At 39.0% G+C, this 18,646-nt stretch overlaps 1 protein-coding gene across 2 annotated transcripts in view; it reads left to right on the top strand.

Annotated features, from left to right (window-relative positions):
- KLHL14 (kelch like family member 14) overlaps nucleotides 1–18,646 on the top strand; it is a 139,449-nt gene that overhangs the window by 113,422 nt on the left and 7,381 nt on the right. For both annotated transcript variants that reach the window (XM_020992575.2, XM_078153443.1), the window contains exons 5-7: nucleotides 4,641–4,719; nucleotides 16,528–16,718; nucleotides 16,798–16,956. In XM_020992575.2, the coding sequence (XP_020848234.1) occupies nucleotides 4,641–4,719; nucleotides 16,528–16,718; nucleotides 16,798–16,956 (429 nt within the window). The remainder of the gene's footprint in view (nucleotides 1–4,640; nucleotides 4,720–16,527; nucleotides 16,719–16,797; nucleotides 16,957–18,646) is intronic.

Below are 18,646 nucleotides of genomic sequence, written 5' to 3' on the forward strand. Positions count from 1 at the left end.
GTTATAGGCTACTGCCTGCTATAGCTGCCTTCTCACAATCACTGTTGGAGCACTCCTGTCAGTTCATGGGAATCTAAAGTCTAGGGAATCTTGTACTGTGAACTAAAGAGAAGGCAGCAATATTGCCTAATAGAATGCAAGCTCCTTGAGGACACGAATAGTTTCATTTTTGTCCTTGTATCCTTAGTACCCAGTGCAATGCCTGGTACCTGCACTAGAAAGGATATGACCTTGTGTAGTGTTCTCCAAACTTTTTTGGTCACAAACCTCTATCGATAAGGAGTTCTTGAACACACATTCTCAATACCTATCTACTTATTTACAAATTATATATATATATATATATATATATATATATATATACGTATATAAATACATATGTATAATATGCTACTTTACTAATAATTATGTTACTATTAATCATGCATTGGGCCGGCTAGGTGGCACCAAAGTGCATAGAGCGCTGGGCCTAGAGTTAGGAAGACTCGTCTTCCTGAGTTCAGTTTGGCCTCAGACACTTGCTAGCTGTGTGACCCTGAGAAAGACACTTAACCCTATTTACCTCAGTTTCCTCATCTGGAAAATGTGCAGGAGAAGGAAATGGCAAATCATTTCAGTATCTTTTCCAAGAAAACCCCAATGGGGTCAGGATTGAAATGACCGAACAGTAACAAAACAAGTAATTATGCGTTATAAAACTTAGACAACAATAGAAATTTTAAAAGGGTAAGATAAGATGAAATAATGTTTAATCCTAAAGTAAATAGGGAGTTTGATTAATTAGAGGAGTGACAAGGTCAGACCTGCATACAAATCACTTTGCAATGATGAAAGATTTGAATCAGGGGCCCAAGTAGCAGGCTATTACAATAGTGCAGGTGACAGGTAGTGAGGACCAGAAGTAAAGTAGTAGCTATGAGAACAGAAAGAACAGGATGGTATGGGAAATGTTAGAGGCAGCAAAAGAGACAGAGCCCAGAACCTGGAGTCAGAAGAACCTTAGTGTACATATCCTACCTTAGACACATACTAGCTGTATGGCCCTGGGTAAGTCATTTAAATCATCAGCCTCAGTTTCCTTATCTGAAAAAAAAAAAAGGATAATCTTATAACTTTTCTCCAAGGGTTGTTGTAAGGGTAAAATGAAATGAAATTTGAAAAATGTTTCACAAACCTTAAAGTACTATATGAATGTAGTTTTTCATACTGATGATATTTGGCAATAAATCCTACATGTAGGGTGAGTGAGAGTGAGGAAGCGAGATTGGGAAGCTGGGTGATTGAAAAGATAGCCATGCCTTTGATGGGGCAGGGAAGTTTTGGGGGAGGGTTTGAGGTGAAAGATAATATAATGAGATCTGCTGGACAGCTGTCAATCCATCCATGCCAGTCATCCTGGGCAATTCCTTGCCCACCAAAAATGCAAAAAGGTGAAGAAGGCCCTTTAGGCTTCTTGCCCTGGAGCACAGAGCCTACAAAGAGGTGTAGAGTTATCAACAGGGCCCCAATCTAAAGCCATGAAGTGATCTGGGGAGCAGGATGGATGTATTCTGGAGGCTAGAGGGGGTTTCCTGAATGGCGCCTGCATGATGGGTGCCCTGGTAGAGATCTGATTCTCATCACCCTAAGGGGCCCTTGTCTGGGCAGAAAGGGAGAGGTGGAGAGTTAGCATAAATAAAGGAGGAAGAGTGAGGATTGTTTTGGAACACAAGCTCTGGGAGGGTGGGATACACCCTTCCCCACCCTTTGATCAATTAATCATTAAACCGTTAAGATTATGCCAAAGCCCTTGGAGATCACTGGCCTAGAGGACCCGTCATGCCAATGCTAATTCTATCTTAGCCCTAGTGCTGATAGACCCTTTTATCAAAAGCACTCAGAGAGACCCTATCAGCCCTCGAACCCATCCAGAGAATGAAAAGAAGAGCCCTAAGGAACAGGAAGGATATTGTCATCCAATGGGGAGAGAAGAGATGAACTCATGAGCATGGAGGAATGAGCAGATACAAGCACCAGCAGCTGCTTCAGAAAGTGCACCTGCCTTTCTGTGCTTGTGGAAGATGGTAGAGGGAGAAGGGAAAAGCATGATTAACTGGGCTGTTGAAGGTGGAAAGGAGTACAGAGTAGTCTCGTCCTACCTTTCCAGAAATGCAGATCAGATGACTAAGAGAAGGAGTAGTAATGATCTGATACCCAGGGTCCTAGATCCAGGGTTGAGAGCAATCTGAGGCCATCACATCCAACCACCTCCTTTTACACTTGAAGATCCTAAGGCCTGGGGAAGTGAAGCAGCTTTCCCAAGGTCACATAGTTCTTAAGTGTGAGAGGGAGGATTTGAACTCAAGTCCTCTGACTCAGAGCCAGGGATCAAAAGTGTACCGTGATGTCTCTGTCCTGGGGCCAGAATGATCCCAATGGTTCAGGACACCATGCCTGCTTTTATTTGCATCTCTGTCTTCATGTCCTGCTATGCCATCTCTCCTTGGAAAAGGAGTTTGGAAGGTGGCTTCATGTGTGTGTCCTCATTCAAATCTTATGTCTCTGTGCCCAAGTTTGGTGAGCAGCTCAGGGCTTTGGGAAGGCATATCATCAAGGCAGAAGGAAAATGATGAGCTCAGTGCCCATGTGCACAGCTACCCGGTACTACACTGCCCCTCAAAGTAAATGTTTTTCCTTGTGCGCCAGTAGTAGGGGCCAGAGCCTCAGACACTACTACCAGAGAAACCATTGCCCCACCTTGCCCCACTACCAGTGTTGTAGACAGCTTTGATGGCTCTCCTTTTTCTATTCTTGTACATCACTTCCCTCCAGACTCTCAGCCCTCTTCTTATTCTATAACATTTATTCTTTTTCCTTACCTATTCAACATTCCTCTCAGTTCCTTACCATGCTCACCCACCCCAACCCATTTGAGACACTCTCAGACCTTGTCCCAGGACTCAAGAGATGTCCAAAGGGAGTCTCCAATGCCATCAGCAATAGAGGAGAAGCAGGCCCTAGGGCTGCAACGAGGAGACCAGGAATCCTTGGCATTCCAAGTTGGAATTTTAAACACATTTTCTCACCCAAAATACTCCTGTCATGAAACCCATAGAAACACACAACCAATTTGTATGTTAGAGGCTGTGTCTACCTATCTATAAATTGAGTGGAATTTGGAGTCCCTGTTTCTGAATTTAGCTACAAATGTATTAACAGAGATTTTGTCATATTGAGAGCACTTAGGGTTGATTTCTTCTTAGTTGCTTCATGGAAATCAGTGCACGCTATCTTGCTCCAGACTTCCTGATTTGCTGTCAATCTCTATGTAAACTAAGGTGCATTTTAATATCAAGGAAGCATTAATATGCTTCTGGGGCTTGACAGAAGGGATAAGCTAGTTAACCGGCTTAGATCTTTCATGTTTCCTATTCTACCAAACACACTCAGAATGTGACTTAGGAGAAGATTCTTCCTCATTCTTTCTACAATTCCCCCTAACCTGCACTGAAGGAATATCCTGAGCCCTACAGCATGACACGGCTCTCTCCTAACTCATATCATTCATTACAGTAGCTCTCTTAGCTATTTTTACCAAAACAAAAAGGGTTTTGCCTCATTTCTGTGGTGAGAAGGCAGGTTAACCCACTTAGGTTCTGTTTATGGGGCTGTGGGACAGACTGCACAACAGAAAGAGTGCTGAATTTGGAGTAGGTGCCTGAATTTAGATCCCAAGTCTGTCACAGTAGGAAATTTGCTTAACCTTTCAGGACCTCAATTTCCTCATTTATAGAATGAGAGGGTCAAAATAATAATAATGTAATAATAATAATGATAGCATTCATATAGCACTTTAAGGTTTGCAGAGCTTTTCTCATTTTATCTTTATGACAACCCTGGGAGTTATCTACTGTTTTTATTATTATCCCATTTTACAATTGAGGAAGCTGAGATAAAGATTAAAGTGACTTGTCCAGGGTCACAAAGCTGTAAGTAACTGAACCTAGGTTTGAGCTGGGGTCTTTCTGATAGCTGGCCCAATGCTCCAGCCACAGTATCACCTAGTTCCAAAGTCCCTTTTTCCTAAGTCTATGACCTTAATAAACTTTTATAGGCAAAGAAATAACATTCAGTGGGAAAGGAAGGGGAGAAGGGAAAGAGAAAAGGGAAAAAAAAGCCAGGTGCCGTTCACTGAATCCTCACAACAACCCTAGGAAGTAGGAAGTGGATAGAGGTTAAGTGACTCTCCTAAACTCACACAGCTAGTAAGTGCCTGAGACAGGATTCAAACCCAAGACTTCCTGTCTCCAAGCCCAACACTGCATCTGCTGTGCCACCTACCTGCCAAAGGGAGCAATATGACACATGGACCAAAAAACCCCCCCAAAAAACAAGAAATGCCTAGCATCTTCTAAGCAATTTAATTTAATTCGCATTTCCAAAATGGAGAGCCTAAAGATAGTCATTGCATGTTTTTACACTTGTTTTGAGTGTCGTTAACTTCAAGTATTATTGAATGCAGTTCTTTTGTTGAACACGTACCTCCTCTTGCTTCCTTGATGAACAGTATCCCTTTGTAGAAAAGCGGTTGGGTTGTATAATACAGTCATTTTCATCTGAGTGTACTGTGTCTTAAGTGCCACATGAATGTATTTTTACAGGAAAACACAGTACAAACTTTGTCAGCCGATATGACCCGAGATTTAACAGCTGGATCCAGCTCCCACCCATGCAAGAAAGGTAAGAGTGTTCTTTGTGTTGTCTGTGCTGTCTCTGGCTGTCCCACAAACAATTCCCACTTTGTGGTTTTCAAAAATAAAGCAACTAGAGGCAGCTAGGGAGCCCAATAGATAGAGCACGAGTCCTAGAGTCAGAAGGACTTGAGTTCAAATCTGGCCTCAGACACTTACTAGCTGTGTGACCCTGAATAAATCACTTAACCCCAATTGCCTCCCCCAAAATAAAAATAAATAAATAAAACAACTATAAAATTAATCACTGAGAGACACAGGTTTTGCATTTATCTAACTAGTAGAATCAATCAGTTTATTGATGGGCTTGCCAGAAAAGAAAGTCAAACCAGTCAGTGATTTAGCATCACGCAGAAAGAGCACTGGATTAGGAACAAGAGGATCTGTGTTCAGATCCTCCCTCTGTCACACGTAGGTGATGTTGGGCAAGTCACTTGATTGTGTGGTCCTTGGTTTTCTCATCTGTAAAATGAGGAAGTTAGGCTTGATGGCCTGTGAGGTCTCAAATATATAACCCTGATAATTGTCCTGACTTGTTCTTGAGTCAGTTTAATTCTTCAACACTTCAGCTGACATTTATTAATCATCTGCTGTGTGCAGAACACTGTGGTAAGCACGTGAGATACAAAAACAACACTAAAAAGAGTCTCTGCCCTCAATAAGCTTAAGCCTTACTATGGGAATGTAATAGTCACACATATAAGTAACAAAATGACAGGTAGCCTGGCATAGTCAATACAGAGCTGGCCCTGGAGTCACAAAGTTCTGGTTCAAATATTGCCTCTGTCATTGACTGGCTGTGAGAGTATGGTCAAGCCCCTTAACTTCCTGGTGCCCCAGGCCACTCTCTAAGACTAACTTACAGGTCAGTAGTCATATGAAAAGGGCAGCTAGGTAGCACAGTGGATGGAGTCAGGAAGACTCATCTTCCTGAGTTAAATGCAGCCTCAGACACGTACTTGCTGTATGACCCTGGGCAAGTCACTTACCCCTGTTTGCCTCAATTTACTCATCTGTAAAATGAGCTGGAAAAGGAAATGGCAAACCGCTGCAGTATCTTTGCCAAGAAAATCCCAAATGGGGTCACAAAGAGTCAGACACAAATGAACAACAAGAAAGAAGTAATTACTAAAAAAAAAATCTATAAGAAACCTGTCTTGATCTTCTAGGGGGTGGTACTTGAAATGAGCTTAGGAGAAAAATATGAGGCATTAGTTTATCAGTTCCTATTTCCCTAGGAGGACAAGGGAAGAGATGCTAGAGCTAAGAAAATGGTCATAGAATCAGAGCTAGAAAGGATGTTAGAGTCCAATCTCTCCATTTGATAGATGAGAACACTGAGGTGCAGAGAATTGAAGTGATTTGCTGAAAATCACAACAGCTGTGACTTAAAGGCAAATCCACTTGTGCTATCCTTGAATAAGCCCAACTAAACTTTCACAGGAACTCCTAGAAATTCAGTGACACGATTAAAACAGCAACAACAAAGGAAGCCTGATATTTATTTCCATAAACATTGATTAAGTCCCTGTGTGGGGGGCAACTAGGTAGTACCGTGAATAGAACTCTAGGCCCCAACTCAAGAAGACCTGAGTTAAAATCCAGCCTCAGACACTTAGTTGCTGTGTGACCCTGGGCAGGTCACTCAAAACCTGTTTGCCTCAGTTTCCTCATCTGTAAAATGAGCCGGAGAAGGAAATGGCAAATCACTCCAGTATCTTTGCCAAGAAAACCCCAAATGAGGTCACCAAGAGTCAGACACAACTGAAATGAATGAACAACAAATACTGTGTAGAAGGCAATGTGCCAGGTACTCAGGATGCAGAATCAAAACCAAAACTCTCGAGGAGCTTACATATTGCAGCATACGGTTTTTGCTCACCCTTCTACTTTAAAGTTATAACCTAGCCTGTGATAAGACTCATAGAAACATTGTTTGGGTTTCTTCTTTTTTTTTTTTCATTTTACGTATTAAACTGCTGCCTCACATATCTAGTTTCTCAAGTCTACCTTTAACAATTCAAATCCCAAAGTCAGAAAGGGACAAAATATCAAATGTAAAGTACATGCTTGCTTTTTAAAGAAGATATATTGCTCTCTTTCTTTGCTGAAATTGCATAGTCTCCTCCTAGGTATGACCCAATCTTGGCTTCCTAAATAACGGCCAATTGTAGGCATGAACGAGACCAGGGCAATGGTAGTAACTTACAGAATCATAGCATTCTTAATTATAATAATAATCATAACAAAAATCTTTAGTATAGTTTTCTATATTTGTCACAAGATGCTTAAGTCAGACATTGGAATTGGTAAAACTCTGGTGTGTGACAATGGTCACAACATTAAGATTTCATTATCTCAAAAGGAAAAGTTTCTCATTTTTTCTCTTGAGCTTAACTCCAACAAAGACCCACTTCCATTAGTTATCAATGAATTAAATAGAATGAAAACATTTTGTTCATACATGCATATTCACATGCTGGAATTTGGGGCACCATTGTTTCTTTCCAAAGTGACAGATGGGTCTACTTAAGCAAACATTAACTACAACTTTTTTTCCTCTAGAGGGAAATACAGGAAAGGTTTTGCATTCTTTTCTGTCTTACCCATTCCTTCATGATCCTTTGTTCCCCAACAGTATTTTTTTTAGGAAAATATTTCCTTCTTAGGTAACCTCTACTGTGTCAATAAGCTCCTCAAAGATGAATTACAAATTAAAGAGAAATCTCTTGATTATACTCTTGATTCCAAAATGTTCATTAGTGCAGCATGATGATATGAATTCAGACCATAAAGAAATCCCAATCCTTAACTCCTTATTCTATATAATTTAGTCAAAAGTTACTTCCAGGTCAGAGAGAATATAGTCATGAAAAATGATGAGATCTAATGTATTATGAGCCTCATGGGTCTTTTTATGTAATATCTTATTCAGACATTCTTCAAGACATTATTCTAATCAAGTAGCTTTCTTAGGAGCTCTTCACATGAACTGGAAGTCCTCTACCTTTAAGATCTTTCCTCAGTGTACACTGTATGGACTTCTCCATAGGCTTTATGGTCACCATTAATGCTGTTCTCTCATTCTGCCCTATAATCACAACTATTTAAAGTAAGGCTTAAAAAATACAAAGAAAATAAAAGAAATTTAATCTGTTTTGAAATGTCATCTTCTCATCACAATAGTCTCCTTTGCTGGGGGCTTTAGACCAAGATAATTAACCTTCATGCCTTCAGCTTGGGATGCATAACTCATGTCGCGGTCAATTATCTCACTGTAGAGCCCCTAAGGATGGGAAGTATTGCTGCAAAACCTAATTAGTAATTTTTTTTTAAAATGTGTATTGTTTACTTGATAGTCCATAATGACTTCCTCTGAGGCATTATGGCCTATCATGGCAGGGTCCTACTTAGACAATTTTTAGCAGATCATTGACCTGATAAAAGGAGCTGCCATGGTCTGCCGGCACCCGGCAGCCACCGTTGACAGGATGGACTGTTTAACGTTTCTTTCTAAGTCATTATGGTCTATCATGTCAGGTCCCTACTAAGAGAATTTTTTTTTAGATTCAGAACAATCAACTTGATAGACCAAATAAAGAGCTTCATATAGCACTGAGTGGGAAAAGGCAGGTCTCACAGAAGCCTAGCCAGTCTTCAAGTCTCAAATCTCCTATGGATCACTTTACTCAGGCAATAAAATGAAATTTTGCTGTCATCAAAACACTTCCGCTCAGAATAACAAACAAGATCAGTAATCACTGTGGATTAATCAGCATAAAAGAAAGAAAAAGAGAGGGGTGGGAAGTAGGAAGGAAGGTAGGGAGAAAGGAAGAAAAGGAGGAAGGAAGGAAGGAAAGAAGGGAGATAGAGATGGAGGGAGAAAGGAAGGAGGGAGGGAAAGAAGGGAGAGATGAAAAATTAATTACCATTTTTTTCCAGTCAGCAACATTTTCTTTAACTGCTTCATTTATTTACTTTAAAACTATGAAAGGCAAGAAGAAAAATATAAGAGAAAGAGCATTAGGACCTGAGAACCTCTGTTCACATCTCAGTTTTGCTGCTTACTACAGTATTATGTCTTTAGGCCAATCATAATTTCTCCAGACTTTAGTTCTTAGGCTATTAAATGAGAGGGTGAGGTTAAATGGCCTTAGAATTCCTTATAGCCCTAGACTCTATCATCCTATATGACTACTGTATCTTCCCTTTTAGAAAAGTACTAAAAGCATAGGTTATCTACCTCATAAACCACTTGAGAAATGTCTTGGTTAGGGGTGGGGAACCTGTGGCCTTGAGGCCACACGTGGCCTTATAGGTCCTTGGGTGTAGCCTTTTGACTGAGTCCAAGTTTTACAGAAGTTTTCCTTTTATTAAGGGGATTTGTTCTGTGAAGTTTGGATTCAGGCCACACTTGAGGACCTAGAGGGTTACATGTGGCCTCAAAGCAGCAGGTTCCCCAATCCTGGTCTTGGCTATTCACAATCCATAACCCAGCCTATCAAACAGCTTGGGTTCCAAAGTTAGGGTTTGAGTCTTTAGAAAAGGAAAAATTCATTTAACAAGCATTTATTAAATAATTACTATGTGCCAGGCACTGTGCTATGTACTGGGGATAAAAAAACAAAACAGCCCCTTCCCTCAAGAAAGTTACATGCTATGGGAGTGTGTGTGTGTGTGTGTGTGTGTGTGTGTGTGTGTGAGATACCCAGCTAAGTAAATGTAAACTTTTTGCAAATTAATTATAAAGTAATTTCAGAGATAAGAGAGACCTTAGCAACTGGGTGGATGTATTATAAGGAGGTCACCCCTAAGATGAGCCTTGAAGGAAGGTAAGGATTCTAAGATGGGGAGACAGAGTATACCAGACACTGAAAGTGACCATTGATAGATACATTTTGGGATTTTTTAAAAGATTTCATTCTCTAAAAACAGACTTTTGAACACCATATCCATGTATCATGGACAGACCATAAACTCTATCTGTTACACATAGTGAACTCCTCAAAGAGAGGGGCTGTATTTTGTTCTTTCTTTGTATTCCCAGGGCTTAGCACAGTACCTGTCACACAGTAGGCACTTAATAATTGTTGGCTAACTCATGTTTCTTTAGTGCAGGTCATGGACATATTCACTTTGGGGTATTCAAAATTCAATTTAGGGAGACCCAAAATCTTTTATGTTGAGATTGTTACATAAGATTAAACAGTTAGTGTTGGCAAGTGAAACAAATCTGATTTTTTTTTTTTCATTTCACTCCTAACAGTGACACTCTGTGGATGAAGTTAGGAATACATGTAAAGGATCAGATTAGGAAAATATTAACTAAAACCAGCAAGTTCCAAAAAGCTCTCTTTTATTTGTAACAGGCAGGAATAGGACTAAGATAGAAATGTTAGGAATTCTTCATAGGTGAGAACAAAAGAAAAAAAAGACCTTCTCACATACTATTAAAGGGATATCTAGAATTCATCAACATATCTGAGTTAAAAATTACAATATCTAATATTTTTTGTTAGCTTAGATAGATTTTAGCGATTCTGAAACTCCAACTACTACTTCATACATACACGTGTGCACACACACACATACAAATTGTTGTTTTTCATAGAAAGATAAGTCAAAAATAAGCAAATGGATGGTTTCAGAGGCTTGTAATGGCATTATTGACTTAAGTTAGCATCATGAAGAAATACCACTGTCCTCTACACATTTTCAGTGTTTTTTAGTAATGTCTAACTCTTCAAGGCCCCATTTGGGGTTTTCTTGGCAAAGATACTGGAGTGGTTTCCCATTTCTTCCTCCAGACTCTACACCTAGGATGTACTTAATAAATTTTTGACCAATGACTCTAAACTTGGTATTCTTAGCGATGTATCAATGTTTTAGTTTCATAAAAAAAAAATTAACGTGAGAAGGAAAAGCTGTAGCAAGCTCTAGTTAAACTATTTCTCCAAAGAAACTTTATAGACAGTTTAAAAAAAAGAAAAGAAAAGAAAAGAAATAACAACTTTCAGGCAGAAAGAGTGAATATATGTTCTTCGAGGGCAAGTATTCTTTTCACTTTTGTTTTTGCATCCCCAGTACCTAGCATAGTACCTGGCAAGTAGTAGGTACTTAAGAAATACATGCTGAATTTATTTGAATACTGCATCCTAGTTGGGAAAACCGGGTATCCTGTTCTACAACCCATTGGTCAACACAGAATTCATTTGATTCTTCAACCTGTTTCACTTGATATCGTATTTATGTAGTTTTATCCTAATTTTAAAAAAATTTCCTTACTTTTAGCTTTTGTCTTCACCCATGTTCTTCTTTCTGGCCTTTTCCCAGCACAGATTTCTTTCAAAATCAAAAAATATATATATTGAACAATTATTTCATGAACACCTAATAAGTGCTATAGGAGATACAGAGGTAAATGAGAAAGCCCCTTCCCTCTAGAAAGCCCCTTCCAATCTTGCAGGGTAGATAAGATGTATACAAAGAGCCAGATTATGAGAATGTCTTATGTACCATTTAAGAAACACAGTTCTCTAGGGTACAGAAGAGGAAAAGATCCTTTTTAGTTTCAGAGTACTGACTTTTTCCCATATTGGCATATCATCCTCGAACAGAGACAGCACCAAGCTCTGTGTAGTTCCTGCTTTAGTTAGCATGTGAACTGCCAACACTAGGAAAAGAAATCTAAGGAAGATAGCAAAATGGCTGTCTCTCTCAGGATGGAAAAATAGGTCCAAAATATGGAACTCTACTTCCCCTGTATAAAATGCATGAATAGGAAATGCCATATTGTAGTTAACAGGAATTATTTTCTAAATCATTGTCATCATTATTAATCAATTAATGTCCCAGTCAGTCAGCAAGTATTTTTTACGCGCCTACTATATGCCAGGTCTTTTGTGAGAAGCTGGGAATTACAAAGAGCAAAGTAAATAGTTCCTGCCCTGAAGAACTTTGCATTCTACTAATAGAGATAGAATGCAGCCAAGTACCAATGAAGCCATGATTTTTTTTAAGACAATTAAGTGCCCTTCCTCCCCATGCACACAGACCAATTCCAGACTGACAGGGAAAAACCCTATAAATGATTACTATATATAGAAAATAATGACCCAATAGTTGGTACATAGGATTTAAAGCTGAAAACGACCTAAGAGGTTAGCCTGACTAACCTACTCAAGGTCACACAGGTAGTTAGCGGCAACTCAAATCAACATTCCCTGACTTTGCCATTTCCCACCAGGAGAAATCACCCCTTAAAATTTTCGTGCCAGCAATGAATAAGAAATTCAAAGTTCCCAATCAGAATATAATTGCCCTTCTTGTTTTAAGGAATGAGACTAACTGTGTAAGGTGGTAAAATATCTAGAAGAAGAGTAAAAAATTCAGTTAGTCTGCATGTTTTCCATAAACGTCTGGATGTGTACCCAATATGGCACATCTGGATGACTCCATGGACTTTTCCTTCAGATTTTGAAACAGTATAGATACCACTCAGTAGAGCCCTAAACTGTTATGTGCTCAAACGGTCATTAATGGAGGAAGGGAAGCTTTTATTTTTTTGTTTTTGAGTCCAGACTCCTGTCCTTGCTACTAGTTCTTGCTTAAGTGTGTTGCTTTATTATTTTTTTTCTTGTAAGCTAGACTTGTTTTCGTTCCTTAAGGAATGTCTTTGTTCCTTAAGGAAATAAAGATGGGTTTCTATGGAAAGTGAAAATTTGTAATGATGAGTAGGGCTTTTATGTAGGGCTTGGTGTCCTTCTGAAGCTGAGATTGTTTATAAATTACTAAGCAGTGTCACCATTCATTAGAGTCCACAGATGTATAAATCCACCTTTATGTGGAAGTGTTAAAGAAATAATAATAATTCTTCAAACTTGACCTGCAAAGACTTTGCTTCCCTGAGAAATGGAGGGTTTTTTTTGTTAGAGAGTTGTTCTAAAAACAATCTCCGTCTCCAAAAAGGGGGAGATGCTGATGCTGCTATTTCTGCTCTGTATGGGGCTTCCAACTGATCACATATATCATACTCCTTAAGAAATCAGGTAATACAGGGTCCTTTAAAGGTGTGTCATGCCCTCAGAGAAATATAAAGGGGTAATCAACTTGCTCAAAGCCACAGTACAAAAACAGGCAGGAGATCAGAGTTCGTCACACAAAAGTCATGTTGGAAGACTTATCTGGAAGAGATAGTTAAGTTGTCATACAATGCAGAGCTAAAAGGATACTTGGGCATTATTTAGCCCATCTCCCTCACATTCCTGAGGAGGAAACTGACTTTTAGGGTTAAAGTCTGAGTCATGGAAAATAAGTCACCAGCCAGGGGCAGCTATGTGGCACAGTGGATAGAGTGCCAGGCCTGGAGTTAGGAAGACTCATCCTGAGTTCAAATCCAGCCTCAGACGCTAGCTGTGTGACCCTGGGCAAGTTACTTAACCCTATTTGTCTGTTTCCTCATCTGTGAAATGAGGTAGAGAAGGAAATGGCAAACCACTTCAGTATCTTTACCAAAAAAAAATCCAAATGGGTCACGAAGAGGCTGACATGTCTAAAAATGACTGAATAACAACGAAACCTCATGTTAGAAGAAGGTAAGCTCTTTCCCATATAGTGTAGCAGTGACACACTTTGAGGCAATGTTGCCTTCACCTGTGCCACTGAGATAGCCAGCAGCTGGAAGCTAGCTCAGCTTTTGCTCTTTCTAAGAGCAGGGGAAGCATGGTATGTTGAAAGCATACAAATCTTAGGTTCAGGAGACTAGAATTCAAGTTTTGCCTCGGATCCTGGATAAGTTACTTCAGTCCTTTATACCTGGTTTCCTTATCCATAACATATGAATAGTAATACTTAGAATTGCAAAACTATCTTATACAGTTATTGTGAAGAAAGCACTTAGTAAATTTTGAAGTACTGGAGATGTGTTTTTATTTATTGTAAAATAAATTCAAAGATAAAAGGACTGAACTTGAGTGAAGAACTTTGGAAGGAGACCAGAAAAAAACATAATGAATTCCCCCTCCACTGATACATAACAGAATTACAAAATTATACAATCTCAGAGTGGGAAAGGACCTCAGTATCCACCTGGTGAACCCATGATTGACCAAAAATCCCTTCCTCAACATACCTGCCATCCAGCCTTTGCTCGAGGGCCTCTAAGGAAGGGAAACTATTTACCTCCAGAAACATCCATTCTGTTTGTACCTAGGATCATGGCTCAAGAGCTGAAAAGGATGCTTTTTGGATAGCTTTAAATGGCAGTGAATCAGTATACATTTATTAAGTACCTACTATACACCAGGCACTCTAAGTGCCCAGGATACAAGAAAGGTAATAGATAGTCCCTGCTCTCCAGGAGCTCACTATTTAATGGAGGAAACAACATGTAGACAACTATATTCAAACAAGCTATATAAAGGATAAATTGGGGGATAATCAGCAGAGGGAAGGCACTAGAATTGAGAGATTTAAGGAAAGGCTTCCTGTAGAAGGTGGGATTTTAGCTGGGACCTAAAGGAAACCAGTAGGCAGAGCATTCCAGGAATGGAGGAGAGCCAATGAAGTGCCTGGAGTCAGGAATTTTCTCTTTACGTTAGTCCTAAATCTGCACATTCTGCTTCGTTCTGCTCCTTGAAGACAAGAACAAGTCCATACCTCTTCCATGGGATAGTCTTTCAAATATTTGAGGGTAATTTGAAAATATCCTCTCTCCCCATGCCTTCCCTCCTCCCAATTCCGTCCACCTATCCTTATGTGACACGGTCTGGAGAATCTTCAGCATCCTGGTTGCCCTTCTCTGGACATTCTCCAGCTTATCAGTAACTTCCCCACATTTAAGGGCCAGTACTTGGCATAGTGCTCCAACTGGCATCTGACTAGGGGGGAATACAATGAGAATACCATCTTCCTAGGCTAGAACATCATGACTATTATAACATTAGCCTTTTTTAAAAAACTATCATATCATAGTGTTTATTAACTTGAATTGACTTTATTTTGCTTTTATAATTCCAAGTTAGGTCCTCTTCTCCTGTAACATAAGGCCAACCACACCCATGCCATACAACTAAAGTATAAAGCAGTCATGGATTCAGCAAGTCCTCTTCTCTTGTATCCTAAGTTCCATCTTCCTCCTAAATCCAGTATCCTGCTCCTAAGAAGGACAGGCTATGTGTTAGAAATCAGGGATGGGTCAAGGGATCCATCTTACATCTTAGAAACATACAGTTTACATCTTAGAAACAAAAGGTACCTATTCAAGCTGGTCCTGTTCTGTTTCCCATGAATTTATTGTTCCTAGGACAGAGGGCAGTTCACCTGGCTGCTGCTTCTGCCACCTGTGTGCTTGAATATACAGTCTTAAATCAAGTTGGTGTCAAGGTCAGACAACCTCAGTAAGTCTAAGGGTTACACACACACACACACACACACACACACACACACATGCACATACATGTTTATTTTCAGGAACAAATGTCATCCTCAGGCAAGAGGGACGTCTCAAAAAACAATAGTCTATGAAGGGTGGAAGTGACTCCCTAGATAATGTTGAGTCAAAAGCTCCACCATGAAAGAAAAAGAAGTATTTGGTGAAGAGTGGATTATTTAGTCTGGCTTAATATCGTCCAGAGAATTAATCAACCCTTGATTTCACCTTGCCTTTGAAAACATAACGCAGTAAGTCTAGTTAATAGCAGGTCTTGAGAAGAGACCCTGATATTAGTCCTGAGTTACTTGTGGAAGTTGGCCCTCAGATGAAATGCCTTTGGAGCAAAGGGGCAGGATTTAAAGCATTAGGTTCACTTAAGAGAACAACTTAAGGCAAGTTGTTCTATTTGCAGTACTGCACAGGGGGAAAAAAATAAGAAAATGATAATTGAAGAAAAATTTTGATGATGTGGTTCTCCTAGTAAATTGGGAACAATGACCCTTGAAGGACCATAAAGAAAGTGAATGTCAAGATAATTTATTATTGTTACATTATCTGCCTCATTTTTCACTTTGTCTTCCTGAGCTCTGAAATTCATGCAAGGTACCAAGTGCCCCAAACATTAATGAATACCTTTTTCTCCTTCCAGAGCATAAAAAATAGCTGAAACCAACAGCATGTAGATTTCTCTTTAGGTGAAGAGAGATAGAAATTGGATTTGTGATTTTATTGGTAAAGGGAACTCCTGGGTGAGAAAACCCCCTCTACCAATGCAGGTCACCACCTCTCTCTGCAACTTAGAGTCAGCCAGTGCTAAAAGAGAAGGGGATATAAAGAGAGGGAAAAACACTGCCTTGCCCTTAAGATGTTCATGTTCCAATGAAGAAGATGCATGCAAATGACTATATACCTAAAGGATGTATACAGAGTTCATGGAAGGTAATTTCTGAGGAAGGGTCACGGATAGGTGGGTAGTAGGGGTGATGAACCTGGAAAGGCCTAAAACACTGAGAAGTTAAGTAACTTACCCATGGTCCTACAGCCAGGATGTATGAGAGGACATACTTGGACCCAGGATTTACTAGCTTTGAGACTAACTTTCTATCCCCTATACCATTCTGCTTCCCTTTAGATAGAATTTAGATGAAATTAAAATCAGAATTTTAAATTATATTCAGAATATCCATATGATGGCTACAAAAGTCATGGTATTTAATATGTATATGTGTGTATAGTCCCAAAAGTTTGGGGCCCTCTCTGATGGGGCTTCTCTCATCTGACTTAGCTGATTGGTCCACATAATTTTTCAAATAAGATTTCTCCATTGCACTAATCACTTTCTGTGGATTATTACTTTTACCACAGGAGAGCCAGTTTCTACGCATGTCGCCTGGATAAACACTTATATGTTATTGGTGGGAGGAACGAAACCGGATACTTGTCCAGCGTGGAATGCTATAACTTAGAAACCAATGAGTGGCGTTATGTTTCCTCTTTACCCCAGCCTCTGGCAGCTCATGCAGGCGCCGTGCACAATGGGAAAATATACATTTCAGGCAAGTCCCTGATCCATTTTCTGTTATTAACAATGGCTGCCAGCCACGCTCCTCATTTTCACGTGTGTTTATTTCACAGGGGGCGTTCACAACGGAGAGTACGTCCCATGGCTGTACTGCTATGACCCTGTTATGGATGTCTGGGCCCGAAAACAAGATATGAACACAAAACGAGCAATCCACACTTTGGCTGTAATGAATGATCGGCTATATGCAATTGGAGGAAATCATTTGAAAGGTCATATTTTTAATCACAATAATATTTGAGGTCATGCTTCTTGCTAAGGGGATGCTTATTAGCTAATCATAGTCAACCAAGTAAAAAACATGTTGACCAAATAAAATCTGCTTTGTGCAAATTAGCAGTACCCTTGAGCAGACCTTTATTGGGTCTTTTATGCAGATAAGATTATTTTAAATTTAGGATAATACTGCATACATTAAAGAAATGAATAATGAAGTCCAAAGATAATAAAATGGGAGCCTTCATAACTCAAGAGCAAGAGCAATTTCTTATAACCCTGAATTCAGTGAAATAAATTATTCCTTAGCTCCAAACTACCAGTGATGCTTTCTTCTATAAATTGTTTTCTAGGAAATGTAGTCAAGAGGAACTTTAGGCATAACCTCAAAGAGAAGCTAACTCCTGGTTTGGGTTTTTAAAAATAAATCAATTACAGTTTGGATATTAAAAATTAGAATTTTTTCTAAACATTATTGAGCACTTTATGCTCTCTGTGATTCTTAAGCTTATTTTAGAGACTACTAAATGCTTTTTTATTCATGTTATAAATTTAACTTAGAAAATTGCCTGGGGAACTAATAGGCTTAGTGACCTAGCTAGCGTTACACAATCAGTGTATGTCAGAGAATACACTTGAACCCAGAGCTTCCTAGCTCCAAGGCCAGCTCTTCCTCTGTCCAATAAGCCTCTCTATGTGTATGTATATATGTTATATATATTCATATATATGTCTAATATATATTATATTTTATGTACATTAAATAAATGTATCAATTGTGTAATATATAATTATTTATATAATATAAACTATATCTCATGTATTTATGTATAATTGTATAATATTACATAATGGTATATTAATCATGTAATCATATTGTGTTTATTGTGTAATATAACATATAGTAGACATACATATACAGATAAAATATATATAATTGCTACTGCTATTATCAAATATTTCTGTCCAGTTCATTTTGTATGAAAAGGAAGTGGCCAAAAATATCCTGGTTCCACATCTTTGAGAATGAGCATTAGGTTTACAAAAAGCTCTTGAAGTCCTTTTGCTCAATCATGTTGGGAAAGCAAGAATATTTCTATTCATTTGTCATGTTTGTTGTAAGTGCCAAATACTAATAGCTTTAGCTTTCATTAAACAGTTAATTCTCTGCCCTCAAAAATTTCAATGTGCTAAGTGACAATGAAGCCACCTGTGGTCGTGGATAGAGAACCAACCTCAGAGTTGAGAAGATTTGAGTTCAAGTTCTATCTCTGACATACAGTGTCCATATTATATTTGCAGAGTCATTTAACCTCTTAGTATCTCTGGTATCTTTAACATCTTAGTATCTTTAGCATTAATAATCGCTTAATATCTCCAGGAAACTTTAAGACTATCAGTTGTAGAATAATTGCTTATATCTACTGGTAGCTTCCTTCTCAGGAATTCCCCATACCAATGAAATCATATGCCCAGATCTTAAATAAATAAATAATGATAGTGGCAATCCATCATTCACCAGAAGCTATTGACTAGCCAACGTGACAAACAGAAGCTCCTAATAGAGCCAGGTTGTAGGGAATGTCACAATTTCAATAGGAACCCCCTTTTCCATGGGACTACCAGAAGTGTTAGTAACAATCCTAACATTTGACAACCATCAGAAAATGGGCCCTGGAATCCACC

Source organism: Phascolarctos cinereus, unplaced genomic scaffold, assembly GCF_003287225.1.
Source record: "Phascolarctos cinereus isolate Bilbo 61053 unplaced genomic scaffold, phaCin_HiC Scaffold_4;HRSCAF=312, whole genome shotgun sequence".
Taxonomy (NCBI): Eukaryota; Metazoa; Chordata; class Mammalia; order Diprotodontia; family Phascolarctidae; genus Phascolarctos; species Phascolarctos cinereus.